A 27,966-nucleotide genomic window follows, 5' to 3' on the forward strand; every position below is an offset into this window, starting at 1 on the left:
TGCAACATGGTCTTCGTCATATCCCATTCCTGTGGAATCAAAACACATACCCAGTCATGTGATAGACAACAAACCCATGACTGCACACTGGGAATGAATCTCCAACAGACTGCTGTTGAGAAAGAAACAAGAGAAACATGTCTTGGGGTGTGTGTGAGGTCACCTGAAACAGATTGACTTCCCTAAAATTAGTTTTTCAGTTAGTTCATTGCTTCCCCCCCCCTATTCTCTACAAAACATCATCAGAATAAATCCAATTAGGCTTTATTTATAACAGCAAGTGTCTCTGTCTTTAGATCTGTCTGCATGTGGACCATCCCATAAGCAGGGAATCCAGTAGTGCATTGGCACCCCTGAACCCAACCATAAGCAAATAAGCCTTTTCCAACTTAACACAGGTAAAGCTCTACTCTTATGCACACTTACTAATGGGTGTAAATCCATTAAAATATAGGGATTCCTAAATAATAATAATAATAATAATAATAATAATAATAATAATAATAATAATAATAATAATTTATTTATACCCCAACCATCTGGCTGGGTTTCCCCAGCCACTCTGGGTGGCTCCCAACAGAATATTAAAATGCAATAGTCTATTAAATATTAAAAGCTTCCCTAAACAAATATGAATAGGTCCAGGCTGCACAAAAACTGGTATTTGGTACTTCAGATAGGCACCATACTGAGATTTTTGTAACTGCTCCATACAGGGCATGTTATAAGGTGATAGATAACATGTATGCAGCAAGTTTACTATGTGCTTTGTGGAGTATGTTTTCGGGCTTTTGTGCTTGCGTAGAGGAAATTTCCTCAACTACAACCCAAAATGTCTTATTTGCCTACCACATATTGTCTGCCTCTTAGGTGCAAAACAAGGTGGCAGCCCTAATACCTAGACTGGCCCTTTGCAGGATCACATTCCATGGCCTTCCAATGAAGCTGCATTGAAGAACGTTAATGGAGTGTAGTTTTTAAAAATGTTTTTATTAAATTCTTGGGTACATCTAGAGTCTCTGTTTTCAAGTCACAGAATCCTTCAAACAAGTCAGTTCTATTCAGTGTGAGATAGTACTGTTCTAGGCAATATGGGGTTGGGGGGGGAAGAAAAGTGGGAAGAGAGAGGGAAGGTAAGGGGGAGAGACATCAATATTTCATCATCATCATCATTTATTTGTACCCCGCCCATCTGGCCGGGTTTCCCAGGACTCAGATCAAATTCAGCTTGCAAATGATGAATCAGGAGCAAATGTATAAATATACTAGCTGACCCGGCCACGCGTTGCTGTGGCTCATTTGGTGAAATGGAAAAGGAAGATAGAAAAGAGAAAGTGCACGTTCTCCCTCCCCCCCCCCCCCGTTTTCGCCTGGCTTCCTACAGCTTCTGCCATTGAACTCCGGCCTAGCTCCTCTCCATCTATCCCCCCCCCACACTTTTGCCTGCCTCCCTGCAACTTCCTCCTGCCTCCTTTCCGCCTGCCTCATCTCTGCCTCCCCCCCCCCCCCGCTTTTGCCTGCCTCCCCACAGCTTCTCCCGTCAAACTTCCGCCTGCCCCGGGGAAGGCGTCGGGGTGGGTTTTGGGGCCGGGGTGCCTCTTGAGGCGGTGGCAGAGTTGGCGGAGACGGCTTTTGGGGCGGACTAGCTCTGGAGGTCCAGTACTTTGGCCACCTCATGAGAAGAGAAGACTCCCTGGAAAAGACCCTGATGTTGGGAATGATGGAGGGCACAAGGAGAAGGGGACGACAGAAGACGAGATGGTTGGACAGTGTTCTCGAAGCTACTAACATGAGTTTGGCCAAACTGCGAGAGGCAGTGAAGGATAGGCGTGCCTGGCGTGCTCTGGTCCATGGAGTCACGAAGAGTCGGACACGACTGAACAACAACAACAACAACAAGCTCTGGAGGAGGCGGTGGTGGTTTGGAGGAGGAGGAGGAGGGGCAAGGGCGGGTGGGGTGTGTTGCTGAAATGAAATGACGTCTGTGGTTTTGACGTCCACTGGAGGGCACTATATTGTTTTGCATAAAATCACGTTTTTACTGGTGAAAGGTGTGCTATCTGTACAATGTAAGTACACACAAACACTCCCGTAGGCCCATGGAACGTTTTGTCCAAATTTCAACGGAATCGGTCAAACGGTTACGGAGAAAGGTGATCAGTCACAAACATCCACCTTTTACATTTATATATATATATATATATATATATATATATATATATATATATATATATATACGGTATATATATATTACCTCAAATTGTTCTGATGCTTCCAAATGCACTAGTAAAAGAAATTTTCAGATTGAACAAGTGGTATTGTTATTATTTTATTATTAATATTATTCCCCAGCCACTTTTGATGGCTTCCAGCAAAACATAAAAACATAGTAAGACATCAAATATTAAAAACTTACTGATCCTGCTTCTTTGAGAGAAGCCAACAAATTTAGGATAGATGCTGTATATAAACACAATGACAAGGAACCAGACAGAGGACCTTCTCAGTAGTGGCGCCCACCCTGTGGAACGCCCTCCCATCAGATGTCAAGGAAATAAACATCTATTGACTTTTATAAGACACCTGAAGGCAGCCCTGTATGGAGAAGCTTTTAATGTTTGATGTTTCATTGGTTTTTTTAAAAAATATTCTGTTGGGAGCCTCCCAAGTGGCTGGGGAAACCCAGCCAGATGAGTGGGGTATAAATAATGTTGTTGTTGTTATATTATTATTACTAGCAGTTCCCGGAAGCCGCTGGAGGGGGCAGATGCTCTTGGGCTCCAATCCTCCTTGCAGGCTTGGCCACCATGAGGAGACAGTGCTGAGATTCCTGCATTGCAGGGGGTTGGACTAGATGACTCTAAGGGTCCCCTTCCATCTCTACGATTCTATGATTCTAACAGGGTGCGGGAGACTAGACGGGCTTGATTAAACTACAGGGCTCTTCGTGCGATATGTGTGTTTTCGTGTCTGTGTGTGAGAGAGAGATCGCGTACTTTCAGGGAGAGGCCCCTATTTCTTCTTTGCAAGGAGAATGCATCAGATGCAAACCCCCCCCCCCACACACACACCTGACCTGACCCGCCGCTTCCCTGCCTGCTCTCTCTCCACCCCCAACCCCAATTCCATGGATATTGCATTGCAATGCATTGCACAAACACACCCACCCACCCAAAGCTTGCTGCACCCCAATGCGCTTTGCGCTCACCCGATTCTTTGCATGGCAAGGGCAGTGCTCGAGGGCAGAGGGGGCGGGTCAGCTGTTCTGCTTAAGCCGCGCCCCCTTTCCCAAGTCAGTATCGAGCAGCCCCCCTCCTTCTCTCCCCCCCCCCCCCCGCATGCACACGAAAGCTCATACCAAGAACAATCTTAGTTGATCTCTAAGGTGCTACTGGAAGGAATTTTTTATTTTGTAACTCTCTGCTTGCACTGTCTGGCTTTAACCCTGAAAGCAACGAGCATATGTGTTCCCTATACCGGAAGCCCAGGTTCCCTCCCTTATCTCCCCATTGGCTGGGTGCTGCAAGGTTTCCCCCCCCCCCTTACACTTATCCAGCGGAGATATCCTGCCTCCCACGCGGGGGCTCCCATTCCCGCCCCCGCTGCCCAGGGTCGCTGCCAGCGTCGCCAGGATTTCGGGTGAGTGCAAAGCCAGTGGCGGGGAAGAGGGTGGGGGTCCAGGATGAGAAGCCCCGGGACGGGGAGAGGCGGCCTGCACAAATTCTGGGCGGGGAGAATAAGAAAATGGAGGAAAGGGAGGTGTTTTTGCAATGGGGCCTTGAAGGTGGAGTGGGGGAGGGGCGTTTCAGCTGTGGAAAGAGACAGACTTCTTCCTGCACGGATCTGGTGCAAAGAATGTTGCAGGGAAGGAGGGGGAAAACGGGAGAGGCTTGGGCATTGGTGGCCAGGCTCGCCTTAATAATAATAATAATAATACCCCGCCCATTGCCTGGGTTTCCCCAGCCACTGTGCTGCTTACAACAAAATAAGAAACAGCAAGAACATCCAAGTCTTCCATTTTGTAGAGGAGATGGGGACATAGATGGATGGCGGAGGGAGAAAGCGGAAAAGATGGAGAAGAAAACAAAGGCAGGGAGATTCTGGCAGAAGGAGGAAGGGGTGAGGCCTTCTCCAAAGCAGCTCTTTGTTTTTTCAATCCCTTTCATAAAGTAGTGGGTGTATCTAAAAAAGTTTGTATGCACACGAAAGCTCATACCAATAATAAACTTAGTTGGTTTCTAAGGTGCTGGAAGGATTTTTTTAAAATTTTGTTTCAATAAAGTAGTGGGAGCAGGGCTGTATTTAGGTTTGATGTGTCCATAAGCTACTGAAGGTAATTGGGCCCTTCATTTGTCCAGTTGTCCTTTGTCAACAACAAATTGTCGCTGTTTTTTGTGTTCAATATATGCTATATGGTAATTTATGGACCTAGGTAAAGGGACCCCTGACCATTAGGTCCAGTTGCGGATGACTCTGGGGTTGCGGCGCTCATCTCACTTTACTGGCCAAGAGAGCCAGCGTACAGCTTCCGGGTCATGTGACCAGCATGCCTAAGAATTTATGGACCTAATAGGTATCTAAGGCCATTTACACATAACAAAATATGTACGTGATCCGTTCCGGGTCGTGGTACGTAACACAGGTGTGCATAACACGAACGCACCAAAAAAAAAAAAAAAAAAAACCCGGAAGAAGCACGATTTGGGCGCTTCTGTGCATGCGTGAAGTGCGCAGAACGCTTCTGCGCATCTGGGGGGCGCGTCCATCCGGAAACACTTCTGGGTTGCGGGTGTTGGGGTCGACTGTCCGCAACATGGGGGGTGCGTAACCCGGGGTACCAGTCTACATATTTTCTCAAAAGTAATTGTTGAACTGAAATATAATTACAAGTTTTTTTAGAAACACAATTTACAAAAACTCATGTTTTGTAAACTTGCTATAACATGAAATAATAATAGGTGTAAGTACATTATGCAAACTATTATAAATAGCTTTATTAATATGAAATTAAGTTAAGGTTACCAGATGTTTTTCGATGAACCCGGGGACACTTTTCAACTTCAGTTGAAGGGGATGGATTTTGTCAGGGGACTGATTTCTAAATCCAGGGACTGTCCCCCGGAAACGGGGACATCTGTGCAATGCGATTGTAGTTTATACAATGCATTTTTATATATAATATCAATATCACCATAGTAGTCCACACTATTCATTGGGACAGCAGACCTTTGTACCCTCTTAGTGAGTGTAAAAGATGATATTTCTAATATGCCACATTCACAAATAATACCAATACTATACAACCTGTACATCAAAAAATTATTTTACTGTACAGGACTAATTATATTAATGCATCTACCCAATACCCATTCAACTGTATACTTTTATCATTTATTATTTATACCCTGCCCATCTGGCTGGGTTTCCCCAGCCACTCTGGGCAGCTTCCAACAAAAGATTAATTACATAAAAACATCAATCATTAAAAACTTCCCTAAATAGGGCTTCAGGTGTCTTCTAAATTGCAGGTAGTTGTTTATTTCCTTGATGTCTGATGGGAGGGTGTTCCACAGGGCGGGTGCCACTACCGAGAAGGCCCTCTGCCTGGTTCCCTCTAGCTTTGCGTCTCACAGTGAGGGAACCGCCAGAAGGCCCTCGGAGCTGGATCTCAGTGTCTGGTCTGAACAATGGGGGTGGAGACGCTCCTTCAGGTATACTGGGCAGAGGCCGTTTAGGGCTTTAAAGGTCAGCACCAACATTTTGAATTGTGCTCAGAAATATACTGGGAGCCAATGTAGGTCTTTCAAGACCAGTGTTATGTGATCTCGGCGGTCGCTCCCAGTCACCAGTCTTTTTTGCAGCATCAATGTATACTGATGCCCTTTGTGCCAGATTTGATTCTAATGTCTATCACGGGTATAAATGCTTTGATTCTGAACTTGTCTCTTGGCTTAAGGTTCTCTAAAGCTTCATCTTCATCCTCAACTATATGCCTCCTTCTGTATCTTCTGATTTTCTTGTAATCAACATCAGGCAATTTGTCCTTTGCCTGTTCTTTAAAATGATCAAAAAGATCTCTGGAACCTTTAACAAAATCAGAAAGTGAAGCATACAGTTTACTGCATACAGTATTTTTCGGTTCATAAGGCGCTCCGGACCACAAGACGCATCTGTTTTTTAAAGGGGAAAAACAAGGGAAAAAATATTTTCCTGGTTTTCCTCCTCTAAAAGGCAGGGAGGCGGGCGCTGGAGGGGGAGCCCCTTCTCCCTTCACAGCAGCTCATCCCCGCTTGCTTTAAAGGGACATGGGGATGAGGGGGAGAATGCTCCGTTTCTCCCCTCGTCCCCATGTCCCTTTAAAGCAAGCGGGGATGAGCCTGCTTTTGGCATCGGGGTGCAGGGTGGTGGAGAAAGCAGCAGCATCCCCGCTGTTTTCTCCACCAACCTCCCTGCCGCCCACCAATCCCAAAAGCAGGCATCGCAGGTGCCTCCCCCCACCTCCCGCTGAACGTGGCGGGGGATGGGGGGAGGCAGCGGGAAGCGCAGAGGGTGTTGCTGGATCGTGCCAGCACCTCCGTTCGCTGAAAGCAGCTTCTTTTGGCGAACGGAGGTGCTGGCATGATCCAGCAACTTCGCGGCTGCCTCCCCCCACCTCCCGCCGAATGCGGCGGGGGATGGGGGGAGGCAGCAGGAGCGAAACCTTCATAAGGCGCACAGGGATTTTTCCCTTCCTTTTTAGGAGGGAAAAAGTGTGTCTTATGGAGCCTAAAATACGGTACATCTAGGCTAATTTTGGGGTCTTCCAGTGATTAACTAGCCTTATGGAATTCATCCAGCAAATGACTCCACAAATATAATATTACCATAAATTCAGGCTCCTCCATTTTATTCAAAATGTTTGTGGCCTGATTTCTTGTGGTATCAATATGCAGCTGATGCAATGCAGAAATTATTCTATCGTAACTGTCAAGTACTGCACCTGTGGCCCTTGAATGAGTTTCCCACTTGGTCTTTGATAAAAAAAAAACTTTGGAACTTTAAATTAAAAAAAAAAAATTATTCAGATTTTATAACAAATTATAGAATAATCAAAAGTTCAAATTGCATTTTACATTCCAATTAATCCCCCCATGACTTCCCCCAACTTCCCTTTGTGGGTTATAGCATATTCTTTTCTTCTGCTTATAATTTTATAAAGCTTATATACTTGAAATTAAAATTATACCTTATAACCCTCCCTTCTCCTTTCTAGCACCATCTTCCCCAGCAAAGCGGGCGCTTTAGGCACAGCCTCCAGCACGAGCCTGGGCTATGGTTACCAGATTTTTTCAATGAATCCGGGGACACTTTTTTTCTTTTAAAAAATCATTCTTTAATATCTCGTTACCAGTGGTGGACAAACAGTGGAGTCTCACACAGCCCTCCTCACAAGAGAACTAGGCAAAAAAAGAAAGAAAGAAAGAAAGAAAGAAAGAAAGAAAGAAAGTCACGGGAATATCCAATTAACAAAAAAATCTACACCGTGAAAGATCCCTGTAACGAGATGTGCGTATATTTATATAGCAATACTTAAATAAACAATGTATATGAGAGCAGGATAGCTCAAAAAACACTTCAAAAAGTTATAAACTAATCCAAAGGAAAATAATAACTTAACTAACCTAACAATTAACTCTGAATATCAAAAATATATACCAAACAAACTTGACGAGTTGCCGGCTAAAAGTCTCGTTTCACTGTGTGATCTATGAGTTTCCTCAGAAGGGGAAAAAAGAAGAAATTATATTTTATGTAACTCAAGGTAGCTAAGTTGCTTTTAAATATAGGGGGAGGATAAGAAACTTCAAACAAAGAGAACGCTCCCAGATAGTGAGTGGTAATATTCCAACTCGTAACTCTAATTAAGCTTCATTCCAAAGGTAGAAACCTAAATTTAAGTTCAAAAAAAGCTCCATGGCTTGTAAAATACGTCGACAAGGGGCTATGCTAGCTCCCACGATTGTATTGTTATGAAGCTGTTGCAAAGACTGTTGGAAAGCGTTCCTAGTCGCTGACTTATATATCAACTGGTACTTAATTCTTAAAAGTATGTGCTCGCATGTTGTAGGGTATGTCCAAACTTACCTACACATATTGTAATAATACAGTATTACATATATATAAATGTAGGAAAAATTATATAAATGTAGGAAAGGTTGAGATAATTTTTCCTACATTTATATAACTTACTTCTCCATACAAGGGCCACCCATGTATTCAGAGCAGTCCTTTGCAAATTAAGTCTTTTGTTCCATGGGATCTACTCTCAAGCTGTTGTAAGCCAGAAAATGGCTTATCTCTTGAGTTTACGCCAATAAAACTCAGAAACCAGAGGAGTTAGGAGTCTGACATTGTTTATTGCAAAGCAATAGGTTACAGTTGGATCGTTCCGCAAGCAGTGGTATTTATATAATTTCAAACAAAGCATTTAAATTTTCACTGATCATATACATCAGAGATGTCCAAGCGGTGGACCTCAATGGACAGGTAGACTTCTGTGTTGTTTTGGGTCGATTATGGGACCTTTGAAGGCGCCGCCTCCTCTCCGCAACCACTTCTGCACATGCTCCTCTTTCTGTGTATGCTCAGCAGTTCCTTGTTTTAATGTTTATTGTTGCCAAAACAATCTAAATTTTTGTTATGTTCCCCCCAAAGTCCCTTTGGAGTTGCACGTTCCTGATATTCATCATTACCTCATTTTATTTATAATACACATGGCCAATAAGCACTGACCATTTTTGCTGAATAAGTTTTGATTCCTACCGCGTTCTGTTATGTTGTGCATCTTGGGAACCTGTGTGACATGCAGGCATTTGCATCATGTAGCAACTCGTGTTTTGGCTTCCAGCTGTATCTTTGTGATTCTCTTATTAGCTGTATTTCTGCCCCAATTGGGGGGGGGGTGGCGGCAACTTGCAAAATAATGAGTTTTATAAAGCACAGGCTGCCATAACTTCTCTATTAGAAGGACACTCAAGGATTTACAGGGGTACACATTATCACATTTATTGTGGCCCTTTAGGCAACTGCCACAAGGCCACTACTGTCCATACCATGCCAGCCTTAGGAAGGGAGGGGGGGCAGGCAGATGGAAGGAATTGCCAAAGGTGTTTGAAAATGGGTGGAGGCTCTTGGGAAGCGAGTGCCCAATAGGAGCTTCTACAGGGGCAGGAGAATCCCTGCCAGGGCTCTGAGACGACCTTTGCTTCTTCCTTCCCAGGAAGCTACAACTTGCCCTGGCTTCTGCAGTCCTCAAGAAATTGAACCTGCAAACCTGGTCAGAATGGACGGAGGAAGATGGACAGCTGACCTGGTCAAACTGTCTCCCGCATCCCTCCCTACAACCTCTAAGCATCCCCTCCCGGGCCCCTTGGAGAAATCTGGTGAGTTCCAGGGGAGAGGAGATGGGGACATGGATGACTGGATGGCGGAGGGAGAAAGAGGAAAAGATGGAGAGGAGAACAAAGGCAGGGAGGTCCAGGCAGGAAGAAGGAAGGGGCGAGGCCTTCTCCAAAGCAGCTCTTTGTTCCTTGAACCCCTTTCATAATGTAGTGGGGGCAGATTTTCTTCCTCTAGGCTTTTAAATCTCTGGTGTTATTTCCACTGCAGGATTAAGTGGTGAAAATGATGTTGCACACCAATCCAGAAAAGAATTAATGGAATTTATTTACCAAAAAAATTAAACATATACAGCCTTATTCTACAAAATTAAAAAAACTAATCTTTATTTCATGATTGAATAACCTTTGGATGGTAATATATTTTCCTCAAAAAGCATCTTATTTTTAAAAATCTGATTTTTTTGATTTTTTTTTTTATCATTGATTTTTATCCACCCTGAAAAGAACACTTCAGTTTTACTTCTTACTCATAGGAGAGACTGCTAATGGAGCCTGAGATCATTTCCTCACTTGGAAAAGAAAAAGACAGAGATGTGTCTTATAAGCCAGTTCCACCGTAGATCTCTATTATAAAATGGTGGTGCTCACTTAAGTGTGAATGGAGTGATCATGGGTTGCTATTGCCATTATCTCATCTGCATTCCTTAAAATTTGGAACCTGGAGAGGACTGGAGAATGGAGAAGGTGCACATGGGGACTGATAATGTGTTCAGTTCCTTTCTTGCTTTTCTTTCTAACAAGATTCTCTCCCCCCCCAAAAAAACAGGTGAAGAAGATGATGGTCAGGATTCCATGGAGCCATCTGTGAATCCATTGGAAACAGCAAAGAAACAGTTTGAATGCATGGAGTGTGGAAAGAGCTTCAGTCTATATGGAGGCCTTAGAATACATCAACGAACTCACACGGGGGAGAAACCCTTTGAATGTATGGAGTGTGGAAAGAGCTTCTCTGAGAGTGGAACACTTAGAAAACATCAACGAACTCACACGGGGGAGAAACCATTTCAATGTATGGAGTGTGGAAAGAACTTCAGTCAAAGTGGAGCCCTTAGAAGACATCAACAAACTCACACGGGGGAGAAACCATTTAAATGTACTGAAGGTGGAAAGAACTTCTTTCAAAGTGAAACGCTTAGAAAAGATCAACGAACTCACACGGGGGAGAAACCATTTGAATGCATCGAATGTGGAAAGAGCTTCAGTCGTAGTGCAGACCTTAGAGTACATCAACGAACTCACACAGGGGAGAAACCCTTTAAATGTAAGGAGTGTGGAAAGGGCTTCAGTCAAAGTGGAGCCCTTAGCAGACATCAACTAACTCACACGGGGGAGAAACCATTTAAATGTACTGAAGGTGGAAAGAACTTCTTTCAAAGTGAAACGCTTAGAAAAGATCAACGAACTCACACGGGGGAGAAACCATTTGAATGCATCGAATGTGGAAAGAGCTTCAGTCGTAGTGCAGACCTTAGAGTACATCAACGAACTCACACAGGGGAGAAACCCTTTAAATGTAAGGAGTGTGGAAAGGGCTTCAGTCAAAGTGGAGCCCTTAGCAGACATCAACGAACTCACACGGGGGAGAAACCATTTAAATGCATTGAATGTGGAAAGAACTTCAGTGAAAGTGGAGCCCTTAGAATACATCAAAGAACTCACACGGGGGAGAAACCATTTAAATGCATTGAATGTGGAAAGAACTTCACTGAAAGTGGAGCCCTTAGAAAACATCAACGAATTCACACGGGGGAGAAACCATATAAATGTACTGAAGGTGGAAAGAACTTCTTTCAAAGTGAAACGCTTAGAAAAGATCAACGAACTCACACGGGGGAGAAACCATTTAAATGCATTGAATGTGGTAAGAGCTTCAGTCGAAGTGGAGCCCTTAGAAGACACCAACGAAATCACACGGGGGAGAAACCATTTAAATGTACTGAATGTGGAAAGAACTTCACTGAAAGTGGAGCCCTTAGAAAACACCAACGAACTCACATGGGGGAGAAACCATATAAATGCATTGAATGTGGAAAGAACTTCACTGAAAGTGGAGGCCTTAGAAAACATCAACGAATTCACACGGGGGAGAAACCATATAAATGCATTGAATGTGGAAGGAGCTTCAGTCGAAGTGGAGCCCTTAGAAGACACCAACGAACTCACATGGGGGAGAAACCATTTAAATGCATTGAATGTGGAAAGAACTTCAGTCGAAGTGGAAACCTTAGAAAACATCAACAAACTCACACGGGGGAGAAACCATTTAAATGCATTGAATGTGGAAAGAACTTCATTGATAGTGGAGCCCTTAGAATACATCAAAGAACTCACACGGGGGAGAAACCATATAAATGCATTGAATGTGGAAAGAACTTCATTGAAAGTGGAGCCCTTAGAAAACATCAACGAATTCACACGGGGGAGAAACCATATAAATGCATTGAATGTGGAAAGAACTTCACTGAAAGTGGAGGCCTTAGAAGACATCAACGAACTCACACGGGGGAGAAACCATTTAAATGCATTGAATGTGGAAAGGGCTTCAGTCAACGTGATACACTTATAAGACATCAACGAACTCATATGGGGGAGAAACCATTTAAATGTATTGAAGGTGGAAAGAACTTCAGTGAAAGTGGAACAATTAGAAAGCATCAACGAACTCACACGGGGCAGAAACCATATGAATGCATTGAATGTGGAAGGAGCTTCAGTCAAATTGGAGCACTTATAATACATCAACGAACTCACACAGGGGAGAAACCATTTAAATGCATTGAATGTGGGAAGAGCTTCAGTCGTAGTGGACACCTTAGAATACATCAACGAACCCACACAGGGGAGAAACCCTTTAAATGTAAGGAGTGTGGAAAGAGCTTTAGTCAAAGTGGAAACCTTAGAAAACATCAACAAACTCACACGGGGGAGAAACCATTTAAATGTATTGAAGGTGGAAAGAACTTCAGTGAAAGTGGAACAATTAGAAAACATCGACGAACTCACACGGGGCAGAAACCATATGAATGCATTGAATGTGGACAGAGCTTCAGACAAATTGGAGCACTTATAACACATCAACGAACTCACACAGGGGAGAAACCATTTAAATGTATTGAATGTGGAAATGGCTTCCGTCTAAATGCTCACCTTAGAAGCCATCAACGAACTCACACGGGGGAGAAACCATTTAAATGCATTGAATGTGGAAAGTTCTTTAGTCAAAGTGGAGCACTTAGAATCCATCAACGAACTCACATGGGGCAGAAACCATTTGAATGCATCGAATGTGGAAGGAGCTTCAGTTGTACTGGAGCACTTAGATATCATCAACGAATTCACACAGGGGAGAAACCATTTAAATGTATAGAGTGTGGAGAAAGCTTCTTTTACAATGGAAGACTTAGGATGCATCAGCGAACTCACACGGGGGAGAAACCATTTAAATGCATTGAATGTGGAAGGAGCTTCAGTCAAAATGGAGCACTTAGAAAACATCAACGAACTCACACGGGGGAGAAACCATTTAAATGTGTTGAATGTGGAACGAGCTTCAGTCAAAATGGAACACTTAGAAGACATCAACGAACTCACACGGGGCAGAAACCATTTGAATGCATTGAATGTGGAAAGAGCTTCAGTCAGATTTCAGCACTTAGAGTACATCAACGAACTCACATGCAGCAGAAACCATATAAATGCATTGAATGTGGAAAGAACTTCACTGAAAGTGGAGCCCTTAGAAGACATCAACGAACTCACACGGGGGAGAAACCATTTAAATGTTTTGAATGTGGAAAAAACTTCAGTGTAAGTGACACACTTAGAAAACATCAACGAACTCACACGGGGGAGAAACCATTTCAATGTTTGGAGTGTGGAAAGAACTTCAGCCAAAGTGGACACCTTAGGAAACATCAGCTAACTCACACAGGAAGAGAACCACAGATGTAGGGAATGTGGAAAGAGCATGAGGGAGTGGAGACCTTCATATTCATAAGCGCATTCACTGGTGAAAAAGCCTTATAAATGTATGCAGGGTTCCACTCAAGGCTTACTCTTACAAGAAACTCATAAAGGGGGAAATAAATTTTAAATACATGGAACCCCTGTGATGTTCTGGTGTTTGTATTCAAATTTGTATACACATATATATGTATTAAAGTAATGAAGGTCACATATACTAAATGTAGAAAAGAAGTTGCAAGTTGTTGCTAGATAAACGGGGCGAGAGTGTGAATCTGGAATGCTCAAGGTGTGTGATGAATCTGTTTTGACCTCCGCCCTTCACTGCCAAAATGATGGGCTGCTCTTGTCTTGTGGATCAGTATCTGTCAGGCTTCAGGGAATCGGCTTCCTCCCACCCTTTGCCACAGATAAGCAGAACAAAGGAAAAGGTATCTGAAGAAGTGTGCATGCACACGAAAGCTCATACCAAGAACAAACTTAGTTAGTCTCTAAGGTGCTACTGGAAGGAATTTATTTTTTATTTTGTTTTGACTATGGCAGACCAACATGGCTACCTACTTGTAAAAGGAAAAGGAATCTTCTTACCAGTTAGAAACTTTAACGATCCCAGCAAGAGAACAAAGAACCCGTCTTCACAGGAATGGCGGTGCTCCCAATGAAGAAGCCCACCCCCTCACATCCCTAGTCATTCACATCACTTCTCCGTCTTGTAACCTGAGCTCGTACCCTCTGTGCTTTCTGTTCTGCCACTTTCGTAGCTCTCGACCTTGGGGAAAGTGGGTGGATGTTTTCCAGAGACAGTGAATCTGTTAACTCTCTCTCTCCCCCCCCCCCCAGTGCTTCTCCAGTATTCCCCATCCAGAATTTCTCAGCTTCTGCCTTCGGAACTATTTTCCTCTGCAAACCACTGTTCCACATCTATACAGTCCTCCTGCTCCTGGGAAGATTCAGAGGGGAGGGGGAGGCTCCCACCATTGCGCCTCATTGCAGGAGATGCTGCTTTTTCCACGCAAGGCTAATTCTTGTTTTTCCTGAGTACGCGCCTGTAATCAGCGAGTGTGCTTTAGGCAGGAGAGCATTCCTTCGCTTCAGAGCATAAGATGCTCCAGGAGGCCTTAGAGCGAAGAGCGTGTATACACCATGAGAGCAATGGTTGGGGAACGGTAAATTAACTGTTGGGGTTCTTAAAAGGAGGCTGTTGTTTTGTCAGAGGGGGCAGGGAAGAAGACTCTTAGCAATGCCGAACAGGAAGAGATAAGCGCGCCTATAGGATACGTGTGCTTGCTACTCTGACTTTGAAGATGGGCAGTGGAAGTGGCATATGCTTCTGCTAAAAGCAGATCTAGGGAAGATTAAGTTAATTGCAACCTTAAACACACTTGGGTCCCATTAAAGAGGCTCTTCATGAGGCTAGAGGAACATCGCCCGGCCGTGAGGCGTGAAGGCCACTCCCTGCAAGGCTTTTTCCACCTGGCCTAGGGGGCGGGGCCCAGACTCACCCAACCCTGTTAAATATGTATTCTGTAGTTGATCTCCTTTGTAATGTTTTATTTTGAAATCTTTTAAGATAATATTTTAGTTTTCTGTTATGTTGCTTTGAATACAGTGGTATCAGGATAAAAACACCTCCAGTGAAAAACACTTCAGGTTACAAACTCCACTAAATCTGGTTGAGAACTTTACCTCAGGATGAGAACGGAAATCGCGCAGCGCCAGCAGGAGACCCCATTAGCAAAAGCGCACCTCAGGTTAAGAACAGTTCCGGGTTAAGAATGGACCTCCGGAACATATTAAGTTCTTAACCCGAGGTACCACTGTTATTTCACTTTTTTCAAGTTGTTTTATTTATATTTTATTAATTTAATATGCTGTAAACTGCTTTGAGGTTTTTCTTTAAAATATAAAGTGGTATAGAAATTAAATAATAATAAAGTATAGAGCGGGGATATCCAACATGGGGTTGTTCAGATGTTGGGGAGCAACTCACATAAGCCTCAGCCTTTATTGCCAAGATTGATGGGGGTTGTAGTTCAAAAGCTCAAGGGTGGAAAACTTCATCTTTCTTACAACTTTTCATTATGAATAATTCTAGGTAAAACTTTTGTTGATACAGAGATCATTTTTAGCTTCTGGAAGCAGCTGGTCACTTCTGCTTTATAAACAAACCCAAATATATTGACACGCTTTACTTTAAAACCAAATTTCAGAACAGAGGCAAACATAAACTTTTTTTAAAATAAAAACTTTTTTTTTTTACTTTACAAACCATTATCTTTACAATCCATGAGTTGCTTTTCATATGTATAAAAATACTTTGTTAGCAATGGGGTATAGAAATAATAATAAAGCAAGCTACAATAAAAGCATTATCAGCATTTAAAAAGAAATGCTAGTGGATGTTCAAGGCATTGAGTTACAAATTAAGGCAAAGATTAATTGCTAAGTAGAGCCTGAAGTAGAGCCTAGAATCAACCCCTGACCCCCAAAGCCCGCTTTTCCCTGTAAATGTACTTGATTCAAAGATCACCAAAATTGGGCACAAGATGTAGGCCATAATATAAAAATGAAAAACTGGGGGAAACTATGGAAGGTGGACCTAAAATTTACGGATTGTATAAATTTGAAAGAGAATTATATGAAAATGATGTATTGATGGTACATGACTCCTGTTAAACTGTATAGATCACGCTCTAATATATGTTGGAAATGTAAAGAGAAAGAAGGACCGTTTTACCACATGTGGTGGAAATGTAAAGTAATCAAAAATGAATGGGAAATGATTTATAATGAGATGGGAAAAAATGTTTAAAATAACTTTTGCTAAAAAAAAAACCCAGAAGCTTTCTTACTAGGTATCACAGGACAAGATTTACCAAAAGAGATGAAGAACTTATTTATGTATGTCACAGCGGCGGCCAGGATTCTACTAGCTCAAAATTGGAAAGATGACAAGATACCAACGAAAGAAGACTGGCAAGTTAAAATGATGGAATACGCAGAAATGGCAAAACTTACAGGAAGACTAAGAGATAAGCACAATAGAGACTTAAAAAAAACAACTTGGATCCATTTATGTTGTATTTGCAGAAATATTGTAAAGAAATAGACTCGCTAGCGGCGTTTGAGCAAAGACAACTATAAAAGGGAGAGTAATAGATAAGGAATAATGTTATGAAAATTATTAAATATAAGATGTAATTTAAAGGATATGCTGTAAAAATGATAAGAACAGAAGAGCATTTAGTTAAAGGGCATTAAAATGAAACAATGTAAGCAGAAGTAGCAAATATCTAAAGAACCAGAAGGGGAAGTTGAGGGAAATCATTTTTTGGGGGGGGGGGGAGAGAGAGAATGGGATGTATTCTTTTTTTTGTTTGTTTTTGTTTATGATGATTACGCTGTCTATAAAACTGTAAAAATTAATAAAAAATGTATTAAAAACAAAAAAACATAAATCATCATGATATTTTTTCTCATTAATTCTAATGGGCGGGGGCAAGTTAAAAGTCACCCCATGGAGGTATATTTGGGTTTGAGAGGCAGGTGATCCACTGCTGGACGGCCGTCTTGACGAGAATCTTTCTCAAGGCCTTGTCTTCCTCAACCCAGTCAGGCCTTTGAATCGAGAATGCATTGGAACTGAATTGACAGGATGGAAGCAAGAGGATGGGCAATGAATCCTGCTACTTGCTTGGAACAGAAATTTATTTGGGAGACACTGTGCTGAAGAGATATATTTGCAAAAGGGAAAAAACCTCATAGCCCACTCCACAAATTATCCAGGCTGCTACCTCTTTAAAATAGTTATTGCTTGTAATCAAAGCTAAAAATCACCTGGGCAGAATTACTGTATTTTTTGCTCCATAGGTCGCACCTCGTTTTTAGAGGAGGAAACAAAAAAAAAAAAATATTTTTTCTGGTTTTCATCTTCTAAAAGCCCTATTTTTTTTAGGATCAGCTAAAGGTTTTGCAGTTTTTTTGCAAAGGGGGAAAAGCAAAGAGGAAAAGCCCCATTTTATGGGGTTCAACTCACATTTCTGCAGCTTCTAAAGGAAAGGGAGCCTTTTCTACAGTTTCCAGACAGATAATCTAATCAGCCAGTCACATGTCGCTGGGGAAACAAACAACCTCCCTCTGCAGCACATTCAACAATGGAGGGTGGGGCTGAAACCTCACTTAGTCCCCACTTCCACCTCAGCAAAGAGTTCTTTATACAGAAATCACCCTTAACCACTGGTCCTGTTAGCTAGGGATGATGGGAGTTGTAGTCCCAAAACATCTGGCGGGCTGAGGTTGGAGATGCCTGCCCTAGTGTCTTTTGCAGTGTCCTGTATTCTTCTCACAGACAAACACAAACAGTGAACAGTGACATGCAGCCGCCGCCGCCGCCAGAAAGACCCACTGTCAAAGAATACCTCCCATTCGACCACTCCCATGAATCTTTGGGGGGGGGGGAACCATGTACCACTGCACCTCGGGTTACAGACGCTTCAGGCTACGGACTCCGCTAACCCAGAAGTAGTACCTCGGGTTAAGGACTTTACCTCAGGATGAGAACAGAAATCGTGCAACGGCAGCGTGGCAGCAGCGGGAGGCCCCATTAGCTAAAGCGGTACCTCAGGTTAAGAACAGTTTCAGGTTGAGAACAGACCTCCAGAATGCACAAAGTTCTTAACCTGAGGTACCACTGTACTTTAAATGCCTGCCACATGTACGCCATGGATGTGAAAACAGTATTCTTCACAGGAAATACTGAGAAAAAGTAGAGGGCAGTTTTAATTTGTAAGGAGAAAGGGGAAGTTATTTGCGTTCTGTAGTGAAAAATAAAGCAATTAATTTAAAAAGCAACCCCTATTTTCAGTGCTTTCCCTTTAAAGCAAAAATGGTGCCAGTAATCACCATGAAATTGTTACAGTAAGTGTCATACTTTGAACAGTTTGGGGGAAAGAGGTTCCAGTACTGTGTATACGCTTGTGTACCCCCAGAAAAAGACACCTTATTCTTTTTTTTTTTAAGCACCATAAATGCATGGGTGTAAGATGATCAACACTGCCGTAGTACCTGTACATAACCATATACACAAGAACTCTGTAGCAATGATTCTACTAGCAAATGGGGGGGGGAGGTTATGGGTAGTAAACTAAACAGCATGGCCACTAGTCCCATCACTTCCTGGAAAATAGAAGGGGAAGAAATGGAGGCAGTGAAAGATTTTACTTTCTTGGGTTCCATGATCACTGCAGATGGTGACAGCAGTCACGAAATTAGAAGACGCCTGCTTTTTGGGAGAAAAGCAATGACAAACCTAGATAGCATCTTAAAAAGCAGAGACATCACCTTGCCGACAAAGGTCCGTATAGTTAAAGCTATAGTTTTCATAGTAGTAATGTACGGAAGTGAGAGCTGGCCCATTAAGAAGGCTGATCGCTGAAGAATTGATGCTTTTGAATTATGGTGCTGGAGGAGACTCTTGAGAGTCCCATGGACTGCAAAAAGATCAAACTTATCCATCCTTAAAGAAATCAGTCCTGAGTGCTCACTGGAAGAACAGATCCTGAAGTTGAGGCTCCAGTACTTTGGCCACCTCATGAAAAGAGAAGACTCCTTGGAAAAGACCCTGATGCTGGGCACAAGGAGAAGGGAACAACAGAGGACAAGATGGTTGGACAGTGTTCTCGAAGCTACCAACAAGAGTTTGACCAAACTGTGGGAGGCAGTGGAAGACAGGAGTGCCTGGCGTGCTCTGGTCCATGGGGTCACGAAGAGTTGGACACTACTAAACAACAAAAAACCAGCATCTCGAGTGCTGAGATCCTAGCAAGGGGAAGAGAAATTTACACATGCCCTACAGCTGTGATAACATCTCTCTAAACGTCTTGCTTTTTTCATACTATATCTATAGTTCCTTCAACCATTCCTCATAGGGCTTGGTTTCCTGACCCTTGGTCAGTTTAAGTCCAACTCCCATTAGCCCCTGCCGGCATGACCGACGGCCAGGAACAGCGGAAATCATAGCCAGTGGGTTGTGGGCAGGCCTCAGGTTTGCATGCTCTTGCACAACTGTCAGTTTGGAAGCTTCCACTGTTTTTCAGACCAAAGGCCAGGTTCCCTCCTGCATTGCCTTCCAGGGGCCACATGCCAGGGCTGGTCAGGGTAAGAGAGGCAAAAGTGGATGAAATAAGGAGCGCAGTTTTTGCCTTTGTACAGGAAGTTTTATCTGAGACAAAAATCTGCCCTCTATCTAGGCGAGGAGGAGGCATTGTCAAGAGTTGAAAGACTCAACCCAGCTGGCTGAGGGGAGAAGCAGAGCCATGGAAGGGGGTGGGGTGAATTCAGAGGACCACAGACCACATGTGCATTTGGCCCCCCAGGTCTGGAGTTCTCCACCCTTGGCACATTAACATCATGTGCAAACCAGGTAAGTCTAAAGCATGGGTAGGCAAACTAAGGCCCAGGGGCTGGATCCAGCCCAATCGCCTTCTAAATCTGGCCCGCAGACGGTCCGGGAATCAGCGTGTTTTTACAGGAGTAGAATGCTCCCTTTTATTTAAAATGCATCTCTGGGTTATTTGTGGGGCATAGTAATTCATTCATTCCCCCCCCCTTCAAAATAGAGTCCAGCCCCCGACAAGGTCTGAGGGACAGTGGAACGGCCCCCTGCTGAAAAGGTTTGCTGACCCCCTGCTCTACCAACTGAACTATCCCAGGACTCAGATCAAATTCAGCTGGTAGGATTGCAAATGATGAATTGGGAGCAAAGGTTTTGTATGAATATATAACCTCAAGTTATTCTGATGCTTCCAAATGCACTGGTACAAATAAATTTTCAGACAGAACAAGTGGTATAATAATAATAATAATTCCCCAGCCACTTTGGGCGGCTTCCAGCAAATTATAAAATCATTCTAAGACATCAAACATTAAGAACTTCCTGATCCTGCTTCTTTGAGAGAAGCTGACAAATTTAGGATAGATACTCTATTACCAATATATAGCAACTCAATGACAGGGACCAGGCATAGGGCCTTCTCAGTAGTGCTGCCCACCCTGTGGAATGCCCTCCCGTCAGATGTCAAGAAAATAAACATCTATCTGACTTTTATAAGACATCTGAAGCCAGCCCTGTATGGAGAAGTTTTTAATGTTTGATGTTTCATTGGTTTTTTAAAAATATTCTGTTGGGAGTCTTCCGAATGGCTGGGGAAACCAAGCCAGATGAGCGGGTATAAATAATGTTGTTATTGTTGTTGTTGTTGTAGTATTATTATTATGCCTAATTGAATAGCAGTTGCATGGATATTGCATTTCAATGCATTGCACAAACACCCCCCCCAAAGCTTGCTGCACCCCAAGGCTGTTCTGCTTAAGCCGCGCCCCCTTTCCCAAGTCAGTATCGAGCAGCCCCACCCTCTCTTTCTGTCTCTCTTTCTCTCGCTCTCTCTGGCAGCTTGCACTCTCTGGCTTTAACCCTTAAGGCATCGAGCATATGTTCCCTATACTGGAAGCCCAGGTTCCCTCCCTTATCTCCCCCTTACAATTATCCAGCGGAGATATCCTGCCTCCCAAGCGGGGGCTCCCATTCCCGCCCCCGCTGCCCAGGGTAGCTGCCAGCGTCGCCAGGATTTCGGGTGAGTGCAAAGCCAGTGGCGGGGAAGGAGGGAAGGGGCTTTGCAAGGGGGTGGGGGTCCAGGATGAGAAGCCCCGGGACGGGGAGAGGCGGGCTGCACAAATTCTGGGCGGGGAGAATAAGAAAATGGAGGAAAGGGAGCTTAAAATAAATAAATAAATAGGGGCCTTAAAGGTGGAGTGCGGGTAGGTTTCCTCTGTGGAAAGAAAGAAGCTTCCTCCTGCACGGATCTGGAGTTGCAGGGAAGAAGGCGGAAAAGGGGAGAGGGTTGAGTATTGCAGACCAGGCTCGCCATAGTAGTAGTAGTAGTATTAATCAATCAATTAATTAATTAATTAAATGATATTTATACCCCGCCCATTTTCTGGGTTTCCCCAGCCACTCTGGGCGGCTTTCAACAAAATAAGACACACCAAAGCATCCAAATATCGAAGCCTTCCATTTTGTAGTGGAGATGGGGACATGGATTGATGGATGGCAGAGGGAGAAAGAGGAAAGGAAGAACTTCCTGACAGTAAGAGCTGTTGGACAGTGGAATTTGCTGCCAAGGAGTGTGGTGGAGTCTCCTTCTTTGGAGGTCTTTAAGCAGAGGCTTGACAGCCATCTGTTAGGAATGCTTTGATGGTGTTTCCTGCTTGGCAGGGGGTTGGACTGGATGGCCCTTGTGGTCTCTTCCAACTCTATGATTCTATGAGAGGAGAACAAAGGCAGGGAGGTCCTGGCAGGAGGAAGGAAGGAAGGGGTGAGGCCTTCTCCAAAGCAGCTCTTTGTTTCTTGAACCCCTTTCATAAAGTAGTGGGGGCAGGGCTACTGAAGGTAATGGGGCCCTTTGTATGTCCAGTTGTCCTTTGTCAACAACAAATTGTCACTGTTTTTTGTGTTGAATATATGCTATATGGTCATTTATGGAACTAAAAGGTATCTAAAACTATTTGCACATAACAAAATACGTATTTTCTCAAAGTAATTGTTGAACTGAAATACAATTAAGAAGTATATTAATAGTGAAATAATTATTACGCTCTAACTTAAAATGATTTTGTTATTCATAACAAACTTAGTAATGCAAACACATTGGCATTTGGCAATAACAAAAGTTCCTTTAGAAACACAGTTTACAAAGAATCATGATCTAGTCCCAGAAACTTGCTATAACTTGAAATAATAATAGGTGTAAATATACAATGGAAACTACTAATAATTATAAATAGCTTTATTAAAATGAAATTGTGTGTGTTATAACCTGTGCAATGCAATTAATACAATACATTTTTTAAATATAGTATCAATATCACCATAGTAGTCCACACTGTTCATTGGGACAGCAGACCTTTGTACCCTGTTACACTTAGTGAGTGTAAAAGACGGTACTTCTAGAAATATTTCGCATTTTTAAATAATACCAATACTATACACACCTGTACATCAAAAAATTATTTTACAGGATTAATTATATTAACGCAATCTACCCAATACCCATTCAACTATATAATTTTATCATGATTCATTGTGTACTGTGTATACAAACCGGACACAAACATGATCTAAATTATAATACTTTCCTTCTTGCCTTTGCTAAAGCAAAGTCACTGATGATATCATCAAATGATAAACTGCATAGCTTGTCACTTTTTATGTACATGAGGCTGAAGTAACATAATTTATCTTGAGACATTGTTGTTCTAAATTCATTTTTAATCCTCTTCAGCTGAGAAACAGATCTCCCATCCGCCCCTCCTCCCACCTTGCTGTAAAGCAAGCAGAGTGAGAGCCGCTTACACGGCTTCTGTACCGGCGTTTGCTCCTGCTCCGGAGTTCCAGCGTCACCTACAGACATGCACAAATGTGAGCTCTCCCTCTCTCTTCCTTCCTTCCTTCCCTCCCTCCCTCTTCCAACTTGAATTAAATATTGGGGGGAGCCAGGTAAGCCCCACCTCAAATACCGTATCACCCTTTCTCAACCTGTGGGTCCCCAGATGTTGTTGAACTACAACTCCCATTGCCCCTAGCTAGCAATATTTTTTGTTTTCCTCTAAAAACTAGGTGCATCTTATGGGCAGGTGCGTCTTATGGAGCGAAAAATACAGCATGTGTAGATGATGAAAAGAAATCATATTTCTTGAACAATTCCAAAAAAGTTTACTGCATCTAAGCAACAGTTAACTGCTGCAGCAAAACCTCCTGTTCACCAAAAGGACAGGAGGGGGAGGTCTCTTCTCCACTTTTAACCCACCCCACTCCCACTGCATGGGAGGCAGAGGTCTTGTTCATTCACAATCCCAGTAAACCATGTGTGTATGTGAAGTGAACCAGGCACTGCAGCTCCTTCCCCTCTTACTGGGCTGCTGCAAGAAAAGGCAGCGAAGGAGGAAAGGGATGGGTTTGAAGGCTCATTCCGCCTCTCTCCCCTGAGCAAAGGGTGTTTGCAGGCAGGAGGAGGAGAGCTGGTGGACAGAAGAGGAGTGGGCGGACCTACCACCTCTCCCAGGGGGTCCAGACTCCAGATGCAAGCAAGGTGCTTTCTTCTTCTCCATTCAAGGGCTACCCATGTATTCAGAGCAGTCCTTTTAAGATTAAGTCTAAAGTTCCATGGGATCTACTCTTAGGCCACTACTGTGCATACCATGCCAGCCTTAGGAAGGGAGATGGGAATGGCAGATAGGAGGAATTTCCAAAGGTGTTTGAAAATAGGTGGGGGCTCTTGGGACGGGCGTGCCCAATAGGGGCTTCTACAACGGCAGCAGAATGTCTTGGGCAGGAGAATCCCTGCAGAGGTTTCTGAGATGCCCTTGACCTCTTCCTCCCTCCCAGGAAGCTGAACCTGCAAACCTGGTCAGGATGGAAGGAGGAAGATGGACGGTTGACCTGGTCAGACTGTCTCCCGCATCCCTCCCCACAACCTCTGAGCATCCCCTCCCAGGACCCTCAGAGAAATCTAGTGATTTCCATGGGAGAGGAGATGGGGACAGGGATGGCTGGATGGTGGAGGGAGAAAGAGGGAAAGGTGGAGAGGAGCCCAAAGGCAGGGAGGTCCAGGCAAGAAGAAGGAAGGGGTGAGGCCTTCTCCAAAGCAGCTCTTTGTTTTTTGAATCCCTTTCATAAAGTAGTGGGGGCAGATTTTCTTCCTCTATGCTTTTAAATCTCTGGTGTTATTTCCACTGCAGGATTAAGTGGTGAAAATGATGTTGCACACCAATCCAGAAAAGAATTAATGGAATTTATTTACCAAAAAATTTAAACATATACAGCCTTATTCTACAAAATTAAAAAAACTAATCTTTATTTCATGATTGAATAACCTTTGGATGGTAATATATTTTCCTCAAAAAGCATCTTATTTTTAAAAATCTGATTTTTTTGATTTTTTTTTTTAAATCATTGATTTTTATCCACCCTGAAAAGAACACTTCAGTTTTACTTCTTACTCATAGGAGAGACTGCTAATGGAGCCTGAGATCATTTCCTCACTTGGAAAAGAAAAAGACAGAGATGTGTCTTATAAGCCAGTTCCACCGTAGATCTCTATTATAAAATGGTGGTGCTCACTTAAGTGTGAATGGAGTGATCATGGGTTGCTATTGCCATTATCTCATCTGCATTCCTTAAAATTTGGAACCTGGAGAGGACTGGAGAATGGAGAAGGTGCACATGGGGACTGATAATGTGTTCAGTTCCTTTCTTGCTCTTCTTTCTAACAAGATTCTCTCCCCCTCCAAAAAAACAGGTGAAGAAGATGATGGTCAGGATTCCATGGAGCCATCTGTGAATCCATTGGAAACAGCAAAGAAACAGTTTGAATGCATGGAGTGTGGAAAGAGCTTCAGTCTATATGGAGGCCTTAGAATACATCAACGAACTCACACGGGGGAGAAACCCTTTGAATGTATGGAGTGTGGAAAGAGCTTCTCTGAGAGTGGAACACTTAGAAAACATCAACGAACTCACACGGGGGAGAAACCATTTCAATGTATGGAGTGTGGAAAGAACTTCAGTCAAAGTGGAGCCCTTAGAAGACATCAACAAACTCACACGGGGGAGAAACCATTTAAATGTACTGAAGGTGGAAAGAACTTCTTTCAAAGTGAAACGCTTAGAAAAGATCAACGAACTCACACGGGGGAGAAACCATTTGAATGCATCGAATGTGGAAAGAGCTTCAGTCGTAGTGCAGACCTTAGAGTACATCAACGAACTCACACAGGGGAGAAACCCTTTAAATGTAAGGAGTGTGGAAAGGGCTTCAGTCAAAGTGGAGCCCTTAGCAGACATCAACTAACTCACACGGGGGAGAAACCATTTAAATGTACTGAAGGTGGAAAGAACTTCTTTCAAAGTGAAACGCTTAGAAAAGATCAACGAACTCACACGGGGGAGAAACCATTTGAATGCATCGAATGTGGAAAGAGCTTCAGTCGTAGTGCAGACCTTAGAGTACATCAACGAACTCACACAGGGAAGAAACCCTTTAAATGTAAGGAGTGTGGAAAGGGCTTCAGTCAAAGTGGAGCCCTCAGCAGACAACAACGAACTCACACGGGGGAGAAACCATTTAAATGCATTGAATGTGGAAAGAACTTCAGTGAAAGTGGAGCCCTTAGAATACATCAAAGAACTCACACGGGGGAGAAACCATTTAAATGCATTGAATGTGGAAAGAACTTCACTGAAAGTGGAGCCCTTAGAAAACATCAACGAATTCACACGGGGGAGAAACCATATAAATGTACTGAAGGTGGAAAGAACTTCTTTCAAAGTGAAACGCTTAGAAAAGATCAACGAACTCACACGGGGGGGAAACCATTTAAATGCATTGAATGTGGTAAGAGCTTCAGTCGAAGTGGAGCCCTTAGAAGACACCAACGAACTCACACGAGGGAGAAACCATTTAAATGTACTGAAGGTGGAAAGAACTTCTTTCAAAGTGAAACACTTAGAATACACCAACGAACTCACATGGGGGAGAAACCATATAAATGCATTGAATGTGGAAAGAACTTCACTGAAAGTGGAGGCCTTAGAAAACATCAACGAATTCACACGGGGGAGAAACCATTTAAATGCATTGAATGTGGAAAGAACTTCAGTCGAAATGGAAACCTTAGAAAACATCAACAAACTCACACGGGGGAGAAACCATTTAAATGCATTGAATGTGGAAAGAACTTCATTGAAAGTGGAGCCCTTAGAATACATCAAAGAACTCACATGGGGGAGAAACCATTTAAATGCATTGAATGTGGAAAGAACTTCATTGAAAGTGGAGCCCTTAGAAAACATCAACGAATTCACACGGGGGAGAAACCATATAAATGCATTGAATGTGGAAAGAACTTCACTGAAAGTGGACACCTTAGAAGACATCAACGAACTCACACGGGGGAGAAACCATTTAAATGCATTGAATGTGGAAAGGGCTTCAGTTGTACTGGAGCACTTAGATATCATCAACGAATTCACACAGGGGAGAAACCATTTAAATGTATAGAGTGTGGAGAAAGCTTCTTTTACAATGGAAGACTTAGGATACATCAGCGAACTCACACGGGGGAGAAACCATTTAAATGCATTGAATGTGGAAGGAGCTTCAGTCAAAATGGAGCACTTAGAAAACATCAACGAACTCACACGGGGGAGAAACCATTTAAATATAGTGAAAGTGGAACAATTAGAAAACATCGACGAACTCACACGGGGCAGAAACCATATGAATGCATTGAATGTGGACAGAGCTTCAGACAAATTGGAGCACTTATAACACATCAACGAACTCACACAGGGGAGAAACCATTTAAATGTATTGAATGTGGAAATGGCTTCCGTCTAAATGCTCACCTTAGAAGCCATCAACGAACTCACACGGGGGAGAAACCATTTAAATGCATTGAATGTGGAAAGTTCTTTAGTCAAAGTGGAGCACTTAGAATCCATCAACGAACTCACATGGGGCAGAAACCATTTGAATGCATCGAATGTGGAAGGAGCTTCAGTTGTACTGGAGCACTTAGATATCATCAACGAATTCACACAGGGGAGAAACCATTTAAATGTATAGAGTGTGGAGAAAGCTTCTTTTACAATGGAAGACTTAGGATACATCAGCGAACTCACACGGGGGAGAAACCATTTAAATGCATTGAATGTGGAAGGAGCTTCAGTCAAAATGGAGCACTTAGAAAACATCAACGAACTCACACGGGGGAGAAACCATTTAAATGTGTTGAATGTGGAACGAGCTTCAGTCGAAATGGAACACTTAGAAGACATCAACGAACTCACACGGGGGAGAAACCATTTGAATGCATTGAATGTGGAAAGAGCTTCAGTCAGATTTCAGCACTTAGAGTACATCAACGAACTCACATGCAGCAGAAACCATATAAATGCATTGAATGTGGAAAGAACTTCACTGAAAGTGGAGCCCTTAGAAGACATCAACGAACTCACACGGGGGAGAAACCATTTAATTGTTTTGAATGTGGGAAAAACTTCAGTGTAAGTGACACACTTAGAAAACATCAACGAACTCACACGGGGGAGAAACCATTTCAATGTTTGGAGTGTGGAAAGAACTTCAGCCAAAGTGGACACCTTAGGAAACATCAGCTAACTCACACAGGAAGAGAACCACAGATGTAGGGAATGTGGAAAGAGCATGAGGGAGTGGAGACCTTCATATTCATAAGCGCATTCACTGGTGAAAAGCCTTATAAATGTATGCAGGGTTCCACTCAAGGCTTACTCTTACAAGAAACTCATAAAGGGGGAAATAAATTTTAAATACATGGAACCCCTGTGATGTTCTGGTGTTTGTATTCAAATTTGTATACACATATATATGTATTAAAGTAATGAAGGTCACATATACTAAATGTAGAAAAGAAGTTGCAAGTTGTTGCTAGATAAACGGGGCGAGAGTGTGAATCTGGAATGCTC

At 43.0% G+C, this 27,966-nt stretch overlaps 3 protein-coding genes across 3 annotated transcripts in view; all 3 read left to right on the forward strand.

The window, feature by feature from the left end:
- Positions 1-3,435: 3,435 nt before the first annotated feature.
- LOC117042092 (zinc finger protein 208-like) overlaps positions 3,436-27,966 on the forward strand; it is a 49,833-nt gene continuing 25,302 nt past the window's right edge. The window contains exons 1-2 of the mRNA XM_033141567.1: positions 3,436-3,639; positions 9,260-9,422. The gene's annotated coding sequence lies outside the window, so the exon portion shown is untranslated. The remainder of the gene's footprint in view (positions 3,640-9,259; positions 9,423-27,966) is intronic.
- On the forward strand, positions 8,498-13,684 carry LOC117042366 (zinc finger protein 208-like). Its single transcript, XM_033141916.1, has 2 exons — positions 8,498-8,526; positions 10,475-13,684. The coding sequence occupies exons 1-2, from the start codon at positions 8,498-8,500 to the stop codon at positions 13,389-13,391; spliced, it is 2,946 nt and encodes a 981-aa protein (XP_032997807.1). The 3' UTR covers positions 13,392-13,684.
- LOC117042367 (zinc finger protein 23-like) lies at positions 19,542-27,961 on the forward strand. Its single transcript, XM_033141917.1, has 2 exons — positions 19,542-19,559; positions 26,446-27,961. Exons 1-2 carry the CDS (start codon positions 19,542-19,544, stop codon positions 27,667-27,669), a joined length of 1,242 nt encoding a protein of 413 aa, XP_032997808.1. The 3' UTR covers positions 27,670-27,961.

This window comes from Lacerta agilis, chromosome 2 (genome assembly GCF_009819535.1).
Source record: "Lacerta agilis isolate rLacAgi1 chromosome 2, rLacAgi1.pri, whole genome shotgun sequence".
In the NCBI taxonomy this organism is placed as follows: Eukaryota; Metazoa; Chordata; class Lepidosauria; order Squamata; family Lacertidae; genus Lacerta; species Lacerta agilis.

Bases quoted from the DNA above. Each gene is read 5' to 3' on its own strand.
- LOC117042366 (XM_033141916.1), top strand. From the start codon at position 8,498: ATGTCCAAGCGGTGGACCTCAATGGACAG. The intron at 8,527-10,474 runs GTAGACTTCTGT...AAAGAACTTCAG, and splicing joins CGGTGGACCTCAATGGACAG to TCAAAGTGGAGCCCTTAGAA.